The sequence below is a fragment of the Talpa europaea genome (assembly GCF_964194135.1).
Source record: "Talpa europaea genome assembly, chromosome: 9".
Taxonomy (NCBI): Eukaryota; Metazoa; Chordata; class Mammalia; order Eulipotyphla; family Talpidae; genus Talpa; species Talpa europaea.
This window is the reverse complement of record NC_140076.1, coordinates 106416029-106431232: the sequence shown is the minus strand read 5'-3', so window position 1 is coordinate 106431232 and position 15204 is coordinate 106416029. Positions and strand designations below refer to the sequence as shown.

The 15204-nt window shown below is 52.9% G+C and overlaps 2 protein-coding genes across 5 annotated transcripts in view; both read right to left on the bottom strand.

The window, feature by feature from the left end:
* LOC311177638 (glutathione S-transferase Mu 1) overlaps nt 1-7789 on the bottom strand; it is a gene marked incomplete at both ends in the record, with an annotated part of 28369 nt that extends 20580 nt beyond the window's left edge. The window contains 8 exons of one of the 3 annotated variants that reach the window (XM_084243815.1): nt 3209-3274; nt 5208-5318; nt 5398-5493; nt 6256-6356; nt 6447-6528; nt 6819-6883; nt 7255-7330; nt 7754-7789. In XM_084243815.1, the coding sequence (XP_084099941.1) occupies nt 3209-3274; nt 5208-5318; nt 5398-5493; nt 6256-6356; nt 6447-6528; nt 6819-6883; nt 7255-7330; nt 7754-7789 (633 nt within the window). Of the gene's footprint in view, nt 1-3184; nt 3275-5207; nt 5319-5397; nt 5494-6255; nt 6357-6446; nt 6529-6818; nt 6884-7254; nt 7331-7753 lie in introns of those variants that run through there. The other 2 variants (XM_084243816.1, XM_084243818.1) reach the window with 2 other exon arrangements.
* Nucleotides 7790-10183: 2394 nt separating this feature from the next.
* On the bottom strand, nt 10184-14954 carry LOC311177639 (glutathione S-transferase Mu 1-like; the record flags this gene model as incomplete). Of its 2 annotated transcripts, XM_084243820.1 has the most annotated exons (8): nt 10184-10273; nt 12258-12368; nt 12450-12545; nt 13299-13399; nt 13496-13577; nt 14138-14202; nt 14578-14653; nt 14919-14954. In XM_084243820.1, 8 exons carry the CDS (start codon nt 14952-14954, stop codon nt 10184-10186), a joined length of 657 nt encoding a protein of 218 aa, XP_084099946.1. The 2 variants fall into 2 exon arrangements, with proteins under 2 accessions (XP_084099946.1, XP_084099947.1); XM_084243821.1 differs by lacking the exon at nt 12258-12368.
* Between the last annotated feature and the right edge of the window lie 250 nt (nt 14955-15204).

The window sequence follows — 15204 nt, the reverse complement described above, 5'->3', positions numbered from 1 at the left end:
GTGTCCATGACCTGGTTCTCCAGAATGTCTATGCGAATCTTCTGCTCCTCTGTCTCCCCACCTACAGCCACACAGCACAGCTCACCCTCAGCTCCCACCCAGACCCACCTATGGACCCAGCCACTGCCCACCCACACACACACCCAGCCCCACTCACACAGGTTGTGCTTGCGGGCGATGTAGCGAACAATGGCATTGCTCTGGGTGATCCTGTGAGCCCCATCAATTAAGTAGGGCAGCTGCAAAGGGATCAGAGGCAGGTCGCGTGGGCCTCCAGCTCCCCTGCACCCCCAACTTCTTTAAGGGATGAGAGAAGATCTGGCTCTCACAGGCCTACACCAGGTACCAAATATTCATGTGTCCAGTAGTGAAAGAGCTGGACCAAGAGCGTCATGGAAGGCAGTGCAGAGAGCCAGGCAGCTGAGGGCTGAGCAGAAGGCACTGGTCCCAAAGCCCCTGTGCAGGTACAGGAGGTGGAGGAGACAGACACCCTCTCTTTGCCCACATCACCCAAGCCCCACACCTACATTGGGAAAGTCCAGGCCCAGCTTGAATTTTTCATTCAGCCACTGGCTTCTGTCATAGTCGGGAGCTGTGGTGGAAAAGACCAAGGAAAACAAACCTCCCCTAAGTCAAAATTCTGCTCTCAGGAAAACCAACAAACCAGTTCAGGCAAGACCCACTGGAATCTGAGGTCGCACATTGTACTTTAGGGGAAAGCAGGTCGCACATTGTACTTTAGGGGAAAAGAACATTTACAAAGTTTGTAATCACAGGATGAAGTTTCACTCAGGGGTAAAACAAGTCCTAAGGGGGAACTTCCAGCTACTGTTTGGGGCCCCAGACATCCCCTCTCAGATTCTGCTTTGGAATCCAAGCTGCACCCTCAACGGGGCTTAGAGAAGGGGAGGGAACAGGTGGCCAGGGAATGGGGTGCTTTGTACAAAACAGCATGATGTGGGAAGCAGTGAGGACCAGAGCACATGATTACCGTCGCCCATGCTGTACTTCTTCTCCTCATACTTTGAGTCTGTGTATTCCAGGAGCAGGCGGGCCGTGTGCGCCAGCTGGGAGGATGCAGGGACAGACATCAGAGATTTGGTTGGGGGGAGGAGAGGATTCTGATTGAATCCTCTGCTGCAGGTAATCCCCCAGATACACAAGCCAGCTGCCCCCCTTATGCACACAAACACACACACACACACACTCACTCCTACAGAAGCATGAGATGGGTCCAGCTCCAGCAGGTCCTTAAAGGATACTTGTGGTATAACTGGTCCCCCTTACTAGCCTTTCTCTGCCTTGCTGCACCATCCCACCCACCCTGAGACCTGGTTCACCCAAGGTAGACCCCTTGCTCACCCCTCTGATGTCCCAGTAACCCAAGATCATGGCCATGCTGCTGGTTTTCTTGCTCTGAGAGGACCTACACAGAGCAGGACTAGGACTTTATCCTCTCTCCAGGGCTCTGGCTGGTTATACACCACCAGCCTTGGCCCCGCCCCCAGCCTCCACCCCACTTCCGTCCTGAGATGAGGAAAACAACCCTGGGATTGGAAGAAACATGATCCTCTTCAGCCTGGCAGCTCAGAAAACTGAGCAGAGAATTGCTTATCCAGGTACTAAATGCCAACTGGCTGGGCTTGCCTGTTTCTCTGTTGGCTCATGGCTTCCCCAGACCCACTCAGAACTCTGCTGTGCCAGACGGAGTTTCATTGAGCTGTGGAGACAGGCTTGAGTCACAAAAAACAAAACTTTCTTCCCTCCTTTTCCTCTAGACAGTGCTCAGTCTCACCCAGGGGCTGCAGATTCCCTCAGGCACAGGGAGCTCAGCCTGCCAAGTTAAAAATAAGGAATAGTGTCCTTTTTCATTAATTTCTCCCAGGTGTATCTGGCTTGCTACCAGATCCGTATTAATAACAATTATAGAAACACAGTAAGGGAATCCTGAGCTACTAGAATCTTCCTCAGCATCTCAGTCTGCAGTGGGAATTAAGGTCGCAGTGGACAAAGGTGGAGACCTGAGGTGAGAAGCTCGTGCATGGTGTGAAGGGGGCAAACGTGCAGAGTGAGGGGTAACCAGCAACCCCAAAACTTGCATGCTCTAAAAGGGCTAGCCATCCATGCAAAAAAGACAACCATAATGTAAAAGAACTTTAATCAGATTAGTGTAAAAAGAGAGAGGAGTTAAGAATATTCCAAATAAAACATCCCAAGTTACCCATGCTGTTGTGGGTAAATGTCAAGACAACAGGGCTGGCCCAAAGTGGGGCCTAGTCTAAAGCACCTTCTGGTGGGAACCACAGAAACGGAGCACAAGGAGCCAGGTAAGTCTGGCATAAAGGAGCAAAATCAAAGCCAAATCAAGAACACAGCTGCCACCGTCAGCCTCCCCACGTGCCCCTCACCCCTGTGTCCCTCTTCCAAGTGTCTCTACATGTGTTTCCTCTAGGTGTCTCCACAAGTCCTCCAAGTCTCTGGTGCAACTGCAAAGGCTAGAAGCAAGAAGGCCTTCTCCGTGGTTCTCCCAGGCCCACCTGCCTGCCCTGTGGTGTAGCCTCACCTGGCGTTCAGCTCCCACCCTTGTTCCCAGCAGCCAGTCCAAGGCAGCTGCATATAAGTGAGGGCAGGGAAGGCTCAGGAAGGGGCCTCCCTTCCACAGAGAGCCCTGCCCGAGGGGCAGACAGGAACAGTCTCAGCTGCCTGCTACAAGCCACAGCCCCTGCCCCAGGCACTGCCAGGCTCCCCAGTCAGCCCCTTGGAAGCTTCAGAGGCCGGGAGGTCCAGAGGGAATAAGACAAGACAAAGCAGGTGTGATTAAGCAATTACTGGGGCTCAGTCAGGGATGGGCGGACTCCACGCAGGGAAAGCAGGGCCTGCACACAGGCCAATACTGGTCTTCAGGGCAGAGCTGGGAGCTCAGGTGGACGCCACCAGGCAAAGAGACCACTGAAGGAAGGATGGTCTGGCTGCCTTCAGTATGGAAAGCCACCAATGAAACGTGGTGTGTGTAGAGCTTTAAATGGTCTGCAGGATTAGTGGGATGGGGAAGGAAAGGCCTAATGTGGCCTTGCTGGGGACACTTGAGGGCAGATATCCATCTGGCTCAGGGGTGAAGACGCATTCAAAGCCAGCAGCAGCTCCACAGAATGGGCTCTTTGTCCCGTCTCTGGTCTTCCAGGGCCTATTTGTTGCCCCACACAGCGATCTTCGTGTACACAGGATGCGGGAGGAAGCGGCTGGACTTCATATAGGCAGAGACCTTCGGCAGGCCCTGAGGGTGAGAAAAGAGGGCCAGACCTCAGGTCTATTGCTGTTTGGCACATCAAGGCCTAGAGAGTCACAGGAGTTCAGGACTCTGACAGACCTTCCTCTGTGCCAAGTCAGGAGGTATCAGACAATCTTTCCGAGCTACTTATGTCTGTATTTAACGCCTCTAATTTCTGTAACTAATGCCATCATTCAAAATTATGACTTAAAAGATTCTACTCTATGAAAAGTGCCTTAATTCCACTAGAGATTAGATTCCAACAGGGAACACACATGATCACACTTGTCTATCACACTTACCAGAAGGGAAACTGAGGCACACACAAGTACAGCAGCCTCCTCGGCTCTCACAGCTAGTGAGTGGGCAGGACTGGAATGATCTGGGCTCTCCCCAATCCTGGGGTCCTCTGCAGCTCTCCCCAGCCCCTCCTCACAGGGCCTGGTCTCCCCGCCTCACAAATACTCTCCCTTCTCACAGGCAGGAGCCTGGCTCCTCAGAGTTGCCCACAACTGGGCCCCCAGCAGAACCCGGGGTTCAGATTATGCCCCTGCATTTTGCAAGAGACCAGATCTCACCCCATGACTCAGCAAAACCAGGAGGGAGGCTGAGAGGATGTGGAGCAGGAAGCCAGCAGCCCAGGCACTAATTTTCCAGTTAAAGGAGAAGCACCAAAGGCTTGTCTTGTGGCTGAGGCCAAGCTGGGTCAAGAAGGCAGGGACTCAGGTGTGACTGGCCACCGAGTTTCAGAGAGAGAGGGAGGAGAGAGATTGTGTGTGTGAGCACAAGCCCGTGTTCAAAAGGATTCAGATCCTGGGACCGCCCAACACATTGTTCCAGACACCAGCTACAGGCAGAGACACCAGCTATGGGGAGAGACACCAGCTACAGGCAGAGACACCAGCTACAGGCAGAGACAGCAGCTACAGGTAGAGACACCAGCTACAGGCAGAGACATCAGCTACGGGGTAGAGACACCAGCTCTGCCACCTCCCTCTGCCACTTCTTGGTCCCAATTCTTCCTTTATCCCCAAGGTTGACCTGCCAGGGCAAAAACAAGAGCTGACAAGATCTAACTAAGAAAGCAAATCTCTTCCAGTGAAGCCAGGAAATCACATTATACAAATGAGGGATAATGTTCTGAGTATAGGGACTCCCTGGTGGCACAGGAAGTTGAGCACAACGCTGTGAGGCTGTTCACAGCCTCTGCAGTAGCGGTTCGATCCCCGCTGGCCACGGAGCAACCCACATGGTGCAGCAGACCTCTCCTGTCTCGCCCGCTGCTCCCCTCAGCAGTGTATTTCAGTCAGTCTGCCTGTTCTGTTCCCCACTCTGTCTCTGGTGAATCCTCTCACACACACCCCCACATCTTTGGCCTGTACCCCAGTTTTTATATAAATAAATCTTTAAAAAAAATCAGTTTAAAAAAAATATTCTGAGTATATAATTTCTTTGCATGCAGTTAACCAAGGGTGACTGATGAGGAGCTGTGAGTGAGTACAGGCCATGCTCCTCTGTGTCCAGTCTGTCCCACACACCCACACAGCCTCATCCCTGTAATTCTGCAACCATGTGGGGCAGGGAGGGTGGCTCCAAGACAGGGTCACCTTTGCATCCCTCCTGTCCCTGTTTGGGCCTCATACCAAGGAGAAGATCAAATCAGTGAACATGAGTTAAAATAAGTGGAAAACTTCTCTTTACATAAACAGCAGGGTAACAAGGATGAAGTAAGGGACACAAGGAGAAAGAAAGTTCCCACTAATAGAACAATCAAGATAAACCCTTCCCAGGGCACCTACATATGTAATCAAATTTCAGCCCAACTACAATTCAGGGGTGCAAGTCCTCAAAAAAAAATGCTAGTTTTTCTTCACTTTAGCTCCTTCTAGAAGAATAGCAGTGAAATTAGGAAAACAAAAAGGGGTATCAGGGGAATCACCTCAAACCGGGTCATAAAGTCCTTCAGGTTTGGGAACGCATCCAGACACGCAGGCTCGAAGATGCGGTGCAGGTCAAGGACATCATAAGTCAGGAAATCCACATAGGTGATCTGCAGAGGGAGAGGGAGGGATGCAGCAAATCTGACCCCTGGAAAATGACAACCCCCTCCCCCCACAGCCCCTCCCTACCTTGTCTCCCACAAACCAAGGCCTCTTCCCCAAAAACTGGGAGTACTGCTTCACCGTCTCAGGGAGTCCTTTCAGGTACTCAGGCTTCAGTTTCTCCTGAGGCACAAAACAGCTGTTACCCCTCAGACACATCGCTGGACAGAGAGGCACCTCCCCAGGGGGGTCCTGACCCCCAGTTGCCCTGGGAGAGCAGCCATGGACCCCGACTGTGCCTGGTAGAGCCCAGCCAACTTTCATCCAACTGTGCTCCTGAGACTCCTGCAGGGCCCCCCATCTGTGAGCAAGGGGGAGGCAGAGCAGCAGCATCTGTCCCCACATCTGTCCCCACTGTGTCCCCCACCATGAGCCACACCCAGGGCAGCTGTGAGAACCTGGCAGAGTTATAGACTACATCCGGCAGAATCAAAGAATGAGGAACTAAAATGCCTGGGAAAGCAGTCATAAGACCCACTAATCACAGAACTTGATGGGCCCTAAACAGATTTGGGGAGATGAGGAGAATATGAGAGGCTGAAAGGAGGAGCCAGAGGTGAAAGGTCCTGAGCTCACCTGTGCTGCCTCCTGCACAGTGTGCTACCGCCTGGGAGTTTCGGGGAGAGGGCCTGGGCGTACAAAGTCAACTACAGCCCGTGAAATGATGCCCAAGTCCCTGGATTCTCTCCTGTGACGGATGGGGAGACAGTCAAAGGTGTTCATCTGACGCATTCTGGAGGGACAGGGCTCACTCCGGTGCAGGCGCAGGGAACACTTGGAGGATTACTAGCTCCAAGAAGTTCAAGTACAAACAGACCAGAGTATATGGAATGCAAGAGTCCAGTGTCCTCATAACCCATGCAGCCCAGCAGGTGGGGGACTCACAAAGTCAGGGCTGTAGCACACCCTGGCCAGCTGGTTAGCAGTGTCCATGGCTTGATTCTCCAGAATATCCACGCGAATCTTCTCCTCTTCTGTCTCCCCAGCTACAGTCACACAGCAGAGACTCACCTCAGCTCCCACCCAGACCCTACAGACACGGCCACTGGGCCCCGCACCCCACCAGCCCCACTCACACAGGTTGTGCTTGCGGGCAATGTAGCGTAGGATAGCGTTGCTCTGGGTGAGCTTGTGAGCCCCGTCAATTAAGTAGGGCAGCTGCACAGGAAATAGGGACAAGTTGCTTGGGCCTCCAGCTCCCCTGCACCCCCTCATGAACAAAAGCAGACAGGAAAACTGGCTCTCACAGCCCCAGGCCCACACCAGGTACCAAATATTCATGTGTCCAGTAGTGAAAGAGCTGGACCAAGAGCATCACGGAAGGCAGTGCAGAGGGCCAGGCAGCTGAGGGCTGAGCAGAAGGCACTGGTCCCAAAGCCTCTGAGCAGGGACAGGAGATGCTGGAGACACCCTCTCTTTGTCCACATCACCCCCAGCCCTGCACCTACATTGGGGAAGTCCAGGCCCAGCTTGAATTTTTCATTCAGCCACTGGCTTCTGTCATAGTCAGGAGCTGTGGTGGAGAAGGCAGAGAAACAAAGCTCCCCTAAGTCAAAATCTCCTACTTGGGAGAACCTACAAACCAGTAGAGGCAAGATCCCCCTTTCAGCTATCTGGAATATGAACCAGGTCTCACACTGTAGTTTGAGAGAACATTAAAAGGTTCTGGAATCACATCAGGGTCACTCGGTGGTGAATAAGCCCTAAGGGGACTCTCCCAGCTACTGTTTGGGGGCCCAGACTGTCTGATGTTCTGCCTTGGAAACCAAGCTGCACCCTCAAAGGGGCTTAGAGAAGGGGAGGGAACAGGTGGTCAGGGAATGGGGTACCTGCTACCAAAGCAGCATGAGGGGTGCAGCAGTGAGAACCAGAGCACATGATTACCATCGCCCATGCTGTACATCTTCTCCTCGTAGTGTGAGTCTGTGTATTCCAGGAGCAGGCGGATGGCATGAGCCAGCTGGAGTGGGAAGTGCAGGGACAGGTGTCAGAAGTGGGGGGAGTGTGGCTGTGAATTCTGATCCGGGTAATCCCTCATATACAGGCAGGCTGCAGTTCTCAAGCTTTCTCCGGCCTGTACAGGCTCCTGCACGTGAAAACACACACACACACACACTCCCTCCAGCCCCCTCTCCGGCCTGCACAGGCTCCTGCACGTGAACACACACACACACACACACACACACGCACACGCACACGCGCGCGCCTTCCCTCCCTCTCTCCCTCCCTCCAGCCCCCACTGCCTCCTCCCTCTGGAAGTTAAACAATAAGCTGGGCACCGCTCCAGCAGGCCCTTAAAAGTACCTCTTAGCATAACAGGTCCGTTTACCAGGCTATCCCTGCCTTTTGCCCCATCCCACCCTCCCTGAGACCCCTAGCTCACCCCTCTGATGTCCCAGTAACCCAAGGTCATGGCCATGTTGTTGATTTTCTTGCTCAAAAGAGCACCCTCTGCAAAGCAGAACTAAAACTCCTCCTCTGCAGTGCGCTGTGCACCAGCCTCCAGCCTTGGCCCCTCCCAAACATCCACCCCCACCCCTTCAGCCAAGAAGAATAAACAGCCTGGGACGGGAAGCAACTTGATCCCCTTCAGCCCTGCAGCCCAGAGAGCAGAGCAGAGACCTGCACATCCAGACACTAGTGCCACCTTGCTGGGCTTGGCTGTCTCCCTCTGCCACCGGCTCTGTGGCTCCCCCAGACCCACTCAGAATTCTGCCATGTCTGATGCAGTTTCATTGAGCTTGGAGACAGGCTGGAGTCAAAAACGCCAAACTTGGCAGCAGCCCTTGCACCCACCTGTGACTATGCAGGTGTTGTTCCTCCCAACCTCCCTTCCAGGGGCAGCTTTTTCTGCCTGCTTGTGTCTGTGCAAGTGTCCTTTATGCTTCTCTCCCCTTTTATAATAAACCTGCCCTTTTGGCTATAAATTTTAAAAAATGCAAAACTTTCGCCTCCTCTTTTTGCTGGAGACTCACTCAGCTTTACCCCTGCAGAGATTCCCACAGGCGCTCGGAGTTCATTGCCAAGTTACACCTAAGGAGAGTCTTTTATTGATTTCTCCCTGCTGAATTTGGCCTGATAAGGCTCCACAAATTAATAACAATTATGGAAACACAGTAAGGGAATCGGGAGCTATTAGATACTTCCTCAGCAGCCCAGTCTGCAGTGGGATTTAAGGCCCCTGCAGTGCATGCCAGAAGTGGAGCCTCATGAAGCATGTGGAGACCTGAGCTGAGTAGCTCATGGGACAGAGGGCAGTGGGAAGGTGTCGCCTAGATCTCGTGTGCTCTGTGACTTGGACCCTCAGAATGGTAAGGAAAAGTCTTAAAGCCTTCTTCAGATTAAAAATAAGTCCCTGGCCTCCCTGATAGCCCAATGGGTTGTCTCAACGCTATCAAGCTATCACCAGCCACTGAGGCATGAGTTCAATCCCCGGCCAGGGAGCTGACCCACATGGCGCAGCAGACCCCTCCTGTCTCACCTGCCGCTCCCCTCAGCAGTGCATTTCACTCAATCTGCCTGTTTTACTCCCCACTCTGTCTCTGATGAATCCTCTCACCCCCCCCATACCTCTGGCCTACACCCCAGATCTTGTATGCATAAATAAAAAATAAATCTTTTTTTAAAAAGATTAAAAATAAGTCCCATCACCAAAAGATCAAGTCAGATTGTCATCTACCTTGGCATTTCCAACTCAAAATTCTAGAAGCTGTAATTTCATCAGCAGTTGAGATCTTCACCCCAGACTTCTAAACCCACCAGATTATTAGATGAGTGAACACCTGCATAGATGTTTTCTCATGTGTTAGATAAGGACATTTCTCTCAGGGGACCCAGAAAAATGAGGGGCAACCAAGAAGCAAATGCAGGCAGCCTGGAGAGGCACCTGGAAACCCCTGAGGGAAAGGCAGGGATGGAGACACGCACAGCTGTGATGAAGCCACTCACTGCAGAGGGGACAATCCTGGTTCTCTCCCTGGGGTGGGGGACTCTCACTGTGGTCCCCCACACGAACACACACAGCTCTGCAGAGCCACAGGCCCTTAGGGGAGGGTGAATAAAGGAGACACACAGGCCCAGGAAGGGGCCTCCCTTCCACAGAGAGCCCTGCCCGAGGGGCAGACAGGAACAGTCTCAGCTGCCTGCTACCAGCCACAACCCCTGCCCCAGGCACTGCCAGGCTCCCCAGTCAGCCCCTTGGAAGCTGCAGAGCCCGGGAGGCCCAGAGGGAATAAGACAAGACAGAGGAGATGTGATTAAGGCTTTACTGGGGATCAGGCAGGGCTGTGGGCTCCACGCTGGGGGTACAGGGGGGCAGGGTCTGCACACAGGCCAACACCGGTCTTCAGGGCAGAGCTGGGAGCTAGGGCTGAGCTCTGCAGCTGGGGTCTCACTAGTCACTTGAGAATAGAGGGAACAGCTGGAGGGAGGATCCCCTGGCTGGCTTAGAGTGGGAGGGCGGCTGGTGGATAGAGAGGGGCCGACACTAAAGAAAGTAGGGTTTTGGGCCTCCCCTGGTGGCGCTGCGGTGGAGCTCTGGGCTGCAAGGCTGCCCGCAGCCTCTGCGGCACCGGTTCGTTCCCTGGCCGCCAGCGAGGGTCCCACAAAAAAAAAAAAAAAAGAGTAGGGTTTTGAAGAGCTTTAAAAATGCTAGCAGGGCAGGGTGAGCACATAAGGCTACAGTGAGTGTGAAAAGAAATAAAGAAAAGAATAAGAGGGGTAACTCTCGGGATGGAGGAAGCTGAGGTGTCTCGGGGCTCTGGAACAACACGCACAGAACCGGCTCCTTCCGTCCATCCCTGGCCTCACAGGCCTATTTGTTGCCCCACACGGCCATCTTTGAAAACACAGGACATGGGAGGAAGCGGCTGGACTTCATGTAGGTGGAGATATTCTGCAGGCCCTGAGGGTGGAATGAGGTCAGATCAGGCTGTGCCCAGAGCCCAGAGCAGACACACTCAGTGGGGCCCTGGAATCGGCCTAAAGTGAGAGGCACAAGACAGTCTTTCTGCTGTCCCTACCTGGTAAAATAACTCTTCCAATATTACAATTATTGTGATATAGATTAAGACTTGCTATTCATAGACTCCACACGGTGCTAGATGTTTAAAGGTTCACATGAGATGATGACATAGGTTTATAATCCACCGACATCCCTATGTGATAGGCTCTATTATCATAATTTTGCAACAGGGAAACTGAGGCACAAACAGGTGCAGCAGCTTCCTCAGCTCACACAGCTAGTGAGTGGGCAGGGCTGGCATGCATCTGGCTCCCCAATTCTGGGTCCTTTCTGCTGTTCTCCCCCACCCCTCCTCACAGGGGTCTGGGCTCTGTGCCTCACAAATGTTTCCTTTTTCAAAGAGAGGCTCCTGGATTTGCAGTCTGCTCAGTGCAACCCAGGGCAAAGCAAGGGGCACAGATTGTGCCCCTGAAGCTTGAAGAAGAGGCCAGATCTTACCCAGGGACTCAGGAAAACCAGGATGAAAGCTGACAGAGTGATGTGGAGCTGGAAAGCCAGCAGCCCAGGTGCTAATTATTCCCTAAAGGAGAAAGTCAAAGGCCTGACCTGGTGCCTGAGTCCATCTATCTCCTGCCCAGTCCTGCCGCAGGCACTTGAGTAGAGACGCAGGGGTGTGTGGGCACCACCTTCCCAAGGGAGCAAGTGCCCATACATCTAAGGGATGCAGGATGTTGGGACTGGATGCAACAGGCCAGGCCCCCGCAAGCTGTAGGCTGCACACAATATGTTCCTACAGCCCCCTCCACAGTGGGCCAGCTCCAAATAACCCCAGCGGGGATCAGCCAGCACCAGTCCAGAGCAGAGAGAATTAGCTGTTAATATACATTCGTAGTGATGAGTGGGAAAGAAAACAGATTAGAGCTAAAGAACCTGTTGGGCTAATGCCTCTAATTGTCATTCTCAAAAAAGAAAAAAAAAAAAAAAAACTGACCTTGTTTTTCTCTAGCCAGAGAAGTAAGGGTGACAGATGAGGTGTGAGTTTAGGCCCAGCTCCTCCAGCACCCAGTTGGTCCCACACACCCACAGTCTAGTCCCTGAAATTCTCCAACTGCACTAGCCAAGGAGGGTGGACTCCAGGCGGGGTCACCTGTGCATCCCCCACTGTGCCTGTCCCAGGGCCTTCTCCCCAGAAGGTTAGATCAGTGCATATGAGTAAAATAAACGTGCACCCCATCTTTCAGACAGAATCGGGTAATCAGAGAAAAAGAAAGGGACATACAGAGGACAGGAAATCACACCAATAAGAAATGACAAGTAAATCCGTCCCCTGGAGCACTTATGCCTCTACCTGGGATTTCCCAGCACCAAGTACCCTCCAGGGACACTCAGTGCTTCCCCAGATATGGTGGGGTCACTGCAAAGCTCTCAGGAGAGGGACAGTGAATATCATCTGTGTCTCTACTTACTGTCAACCCCACCAGGCCTCAGCTTTCCTGCTGCCAGCCACACACACACACAGTCCTCTGCCGTCTGCCTCTCCCACTGTTGGGAGCTGAGCACCCAACCTGGAAAAGGCCCTGAGGCTTTTCTCTTTGGCCCAGTACAGGGAGAGCCACTGTGGCTGCCCAGGGAAGTCAGAGGCTAAGGGTGCCCAGCCCAGTCCATCCTGCCTGTGAGCTGAGGAATTGCTTGTCCCTCCAACCTGGGTATCCTCCTGTGTAAACTGAGGTGATAAATCTACATGTTTGTCAATTTTTTTGCAAAGATTACATTGAATACAATATATGCTAAGCAGAGATGTTAGCATAATGCATGTCCTACAAAAATACTAGTTTACCTTCCTTTTAGCTCCATTCTGAAAAACCATCACAGAGAAGACTGGAGATAAAAGTGAGGTAGAGAGTTAGGAGGAGCAAGAAAACACCTCAAACCGGGTCATGAATTCCTTCAGGTTTGGGAACGCATCCAGACACGTGGGCTCGAATATGCGGTGCAGGTCAAGGACATCATAAGCCAGGAAGTCCGCATAGGTGATCTGCAGAGGGAGAGGGAGGGATGCAGCTAGCTCTGACCTTGGGAAGAACGGGCTCTCCCTGTCCCCAATTCTTGCCTTTACCTTGTCTCCTGCAAACCAAGGCCTCTTCCCTAGAAACAGCGACAAATGCTTCATCTTTTCAGGGAGACCCTCCAGGAATTCAGGCTTTAGTTTCTCCTGAGGCACAAAGCAGCTGTCACCCCACAGACACAGGTCCCTGAGGCTCCCTGAACCCCAGCTGCCACAGGTGAGCAGCCATGGCCTCCAGCTGCACCTGGTGGAGCCTGAACCACCCTTTCACCCAACTATGCTCCCGAGACTCCTGTGGGGCCCCCCCTCTGTGAGCAAGGGCGAGGCAGAGCAGCAGCATCTGTTCCCACATCTGTCCCCACTGTGTCCCCCCTCTCCATGAGCCACACTCAGGGCAGCTGGGAGAACCTGGCGGAGTTATGGACTACATCCGGCAGAATCAAGAGTAAAAAACTAGTATTTAAGAAAGGAGTCATGAGATCCACTAATCACAGAATTTGATGGACCCTGAGCAGATTTGGGGAGATGAGGAGAATGTGAGGGGGAGGAGATGAAAGGGAGGAGCCAGAGGTGAAAGGTCCTGAGCTCACCTGTGCTGCCTCCTGCACAGTGTGCTACTGCCTGGGAGTTTTGGGGAGATTGTTGGGGATACAAGGTAAACGCACTGCCTAGGAACTCAATTGAACCCTGGGAATTTTTGACACATCTTGGTAATTGAAAATTGAGTCAGAATTTCACTATGACAAAATCCAGAGCTGTAAAGGTCATTCTGGTGGCAGTTTAGAGAATCCCTATAGGGCTGGCTGCTCTCAGGAGTACAATGAAAAACCAGACCAGAGTCCATGGGACATAAATGTCTGTCTCCTACCAAAACCATGGCCCGCCAACAGGTGGACTCACAAAGTCAGGGCTGTAGCAGATCCTACCCAGGTGCATGCGGATGTCCATGACCTGGTTCTCCAAAAGGTCCACGCGAATCCTCTCCTCTTCTGTCTCCCCACCTACAGCCACACAGCACAGCTCACCCTCAGCTCCCACCCAGATCTGCCTTAGGCACACAGCCACTGGCCCCCCGCACCCCACCCAGGCCCACTCACACAGGTTGTGCTTGCGGGCGATGTAGCGAACAATGGCGTTGCTCTGGGTGATCCTGTGAGCCCCATCAATCAAGTAGGGCAGCTGCAAAGGAATCAGAGGCGGGTCATGTGGGCCTCCAGCTCCCCTGCACCCCCAACTTCTTTTTTTTTTTTAAAGATTTATTTATTTATTTATACAAGCACTGGTTATAGTCAGAAGCGCGGGAGGGTGAAAGGATTCACCAGAGCCAGAGCAGGGAACAGAACAGGCAGACTGACAAAATACACTGCTGAGGGGAGAAGCGGGCACAGCAAGAGAGGTCTGCGTGCCATGTGGGACCCTCGCTGGTGGCCGGGGATCGAACAGGCACTGCAGAGGCTGCGGGCAGCTTCACAGCCCAGCGCTCAACCACTGCGCCACCAGGGGAGGCCCTGCACCCCCAACTTCTTTAAGGGATGAGAGAAGCCCCAGGTCCAACCAAATAAACATTATCTCCGATGAGTGAATGAGCTAGAATACAGAGCATCACAGAAGGCAGTGCAGAGGGCCAGGAAGCTGAGGGCTGAGCAGAAGGCACTGGTCCCAAAGCCCCTGTGCAGGTACAGGAGGTGGAGGAGACAGACACCCTCTCTTTGCCCACATCACCCAAGCCCCACACCTACATTGGGAAAGTCCAGGCCTAGCTTGAATTTTTCATTCAGCCACTGGCTTCTGTCATAGTCAGGAGCTGTGGTGGAGAAGACGGATAAACAGACCTCCCCTAAGTCATCATATTGTTCTCAGGAAAACCCATAAACCAGTACAGGCAAGACCCCCCCTAAACAGGTGGATCTGGAATCTGAACCAGTTCTCATATTACAATGCTAAGGAAAAGAACAAAGCTCTAGAATCACATGAGCTCACTCAGGGTTGAACAAGCCCTAAGGGAACCTCCCAGCTACTATTCAGGGACCCAGTAATCCCCTCTCATGTTCGACCTTGGAAACCAGGCTGCACAAAGAAGCTTAGGGAGGGGGATGTAACTGGTGGCCTGGGAATGGGAATCCTGGCCCCAAAGCAGCATGAAGTGGGAAGAAGTGAGAACAAGACCACATGTGATTACCGTCGCCCATGCCGTACATCTTCTCCTCGTAGTGTGAGTCTGTGTATTCCAGGAGCAGGCGGACGGCGTGAGCCAGCTGGGAGGATGCAGGGACAGAGGTCAGACATGGGGGATCATGACTGTGAATTCCCTGCTACAGGTAACACCCCCACACACAACCTGGCCACTCTCTCTATGCCCAAGTGGAAATACACACACACACACTCTCCACAGAAGGGTAAACAAAGAGATGCACAGAGCTCCAGGAAGACCTTAAAGGAAACTTGCAATATTGCAGGTCTCGTTACCAGCACTGCCCTGCCCACCTGCCCATCCCACCTGCCCAAAGACCCCTTGCTCACCCCTCTGATGTCCCAGTAGCCCAAGGTCATGGCCATGGCTCTGGTTTTCTTGCTCCACGAAAGGCTCTCTGCGGAGCAGAATTAGGTATTTATCCTCTGACTGCGCTCAGGTGTGGTCCATGCACTTTGCCTCCAGCCTTAGCCCCACCCAAACCTCCACCTCCAACCCCTCCCCTAGATGAGGAAAGCAGCCTGGGAAGCGGAGGAATATGGTTGCCCTCCGCCACACCTGCCAGGAAACCCCTGAGCAGAGACCTGGGCATCCGAGTACTAAATGCCACCCGGG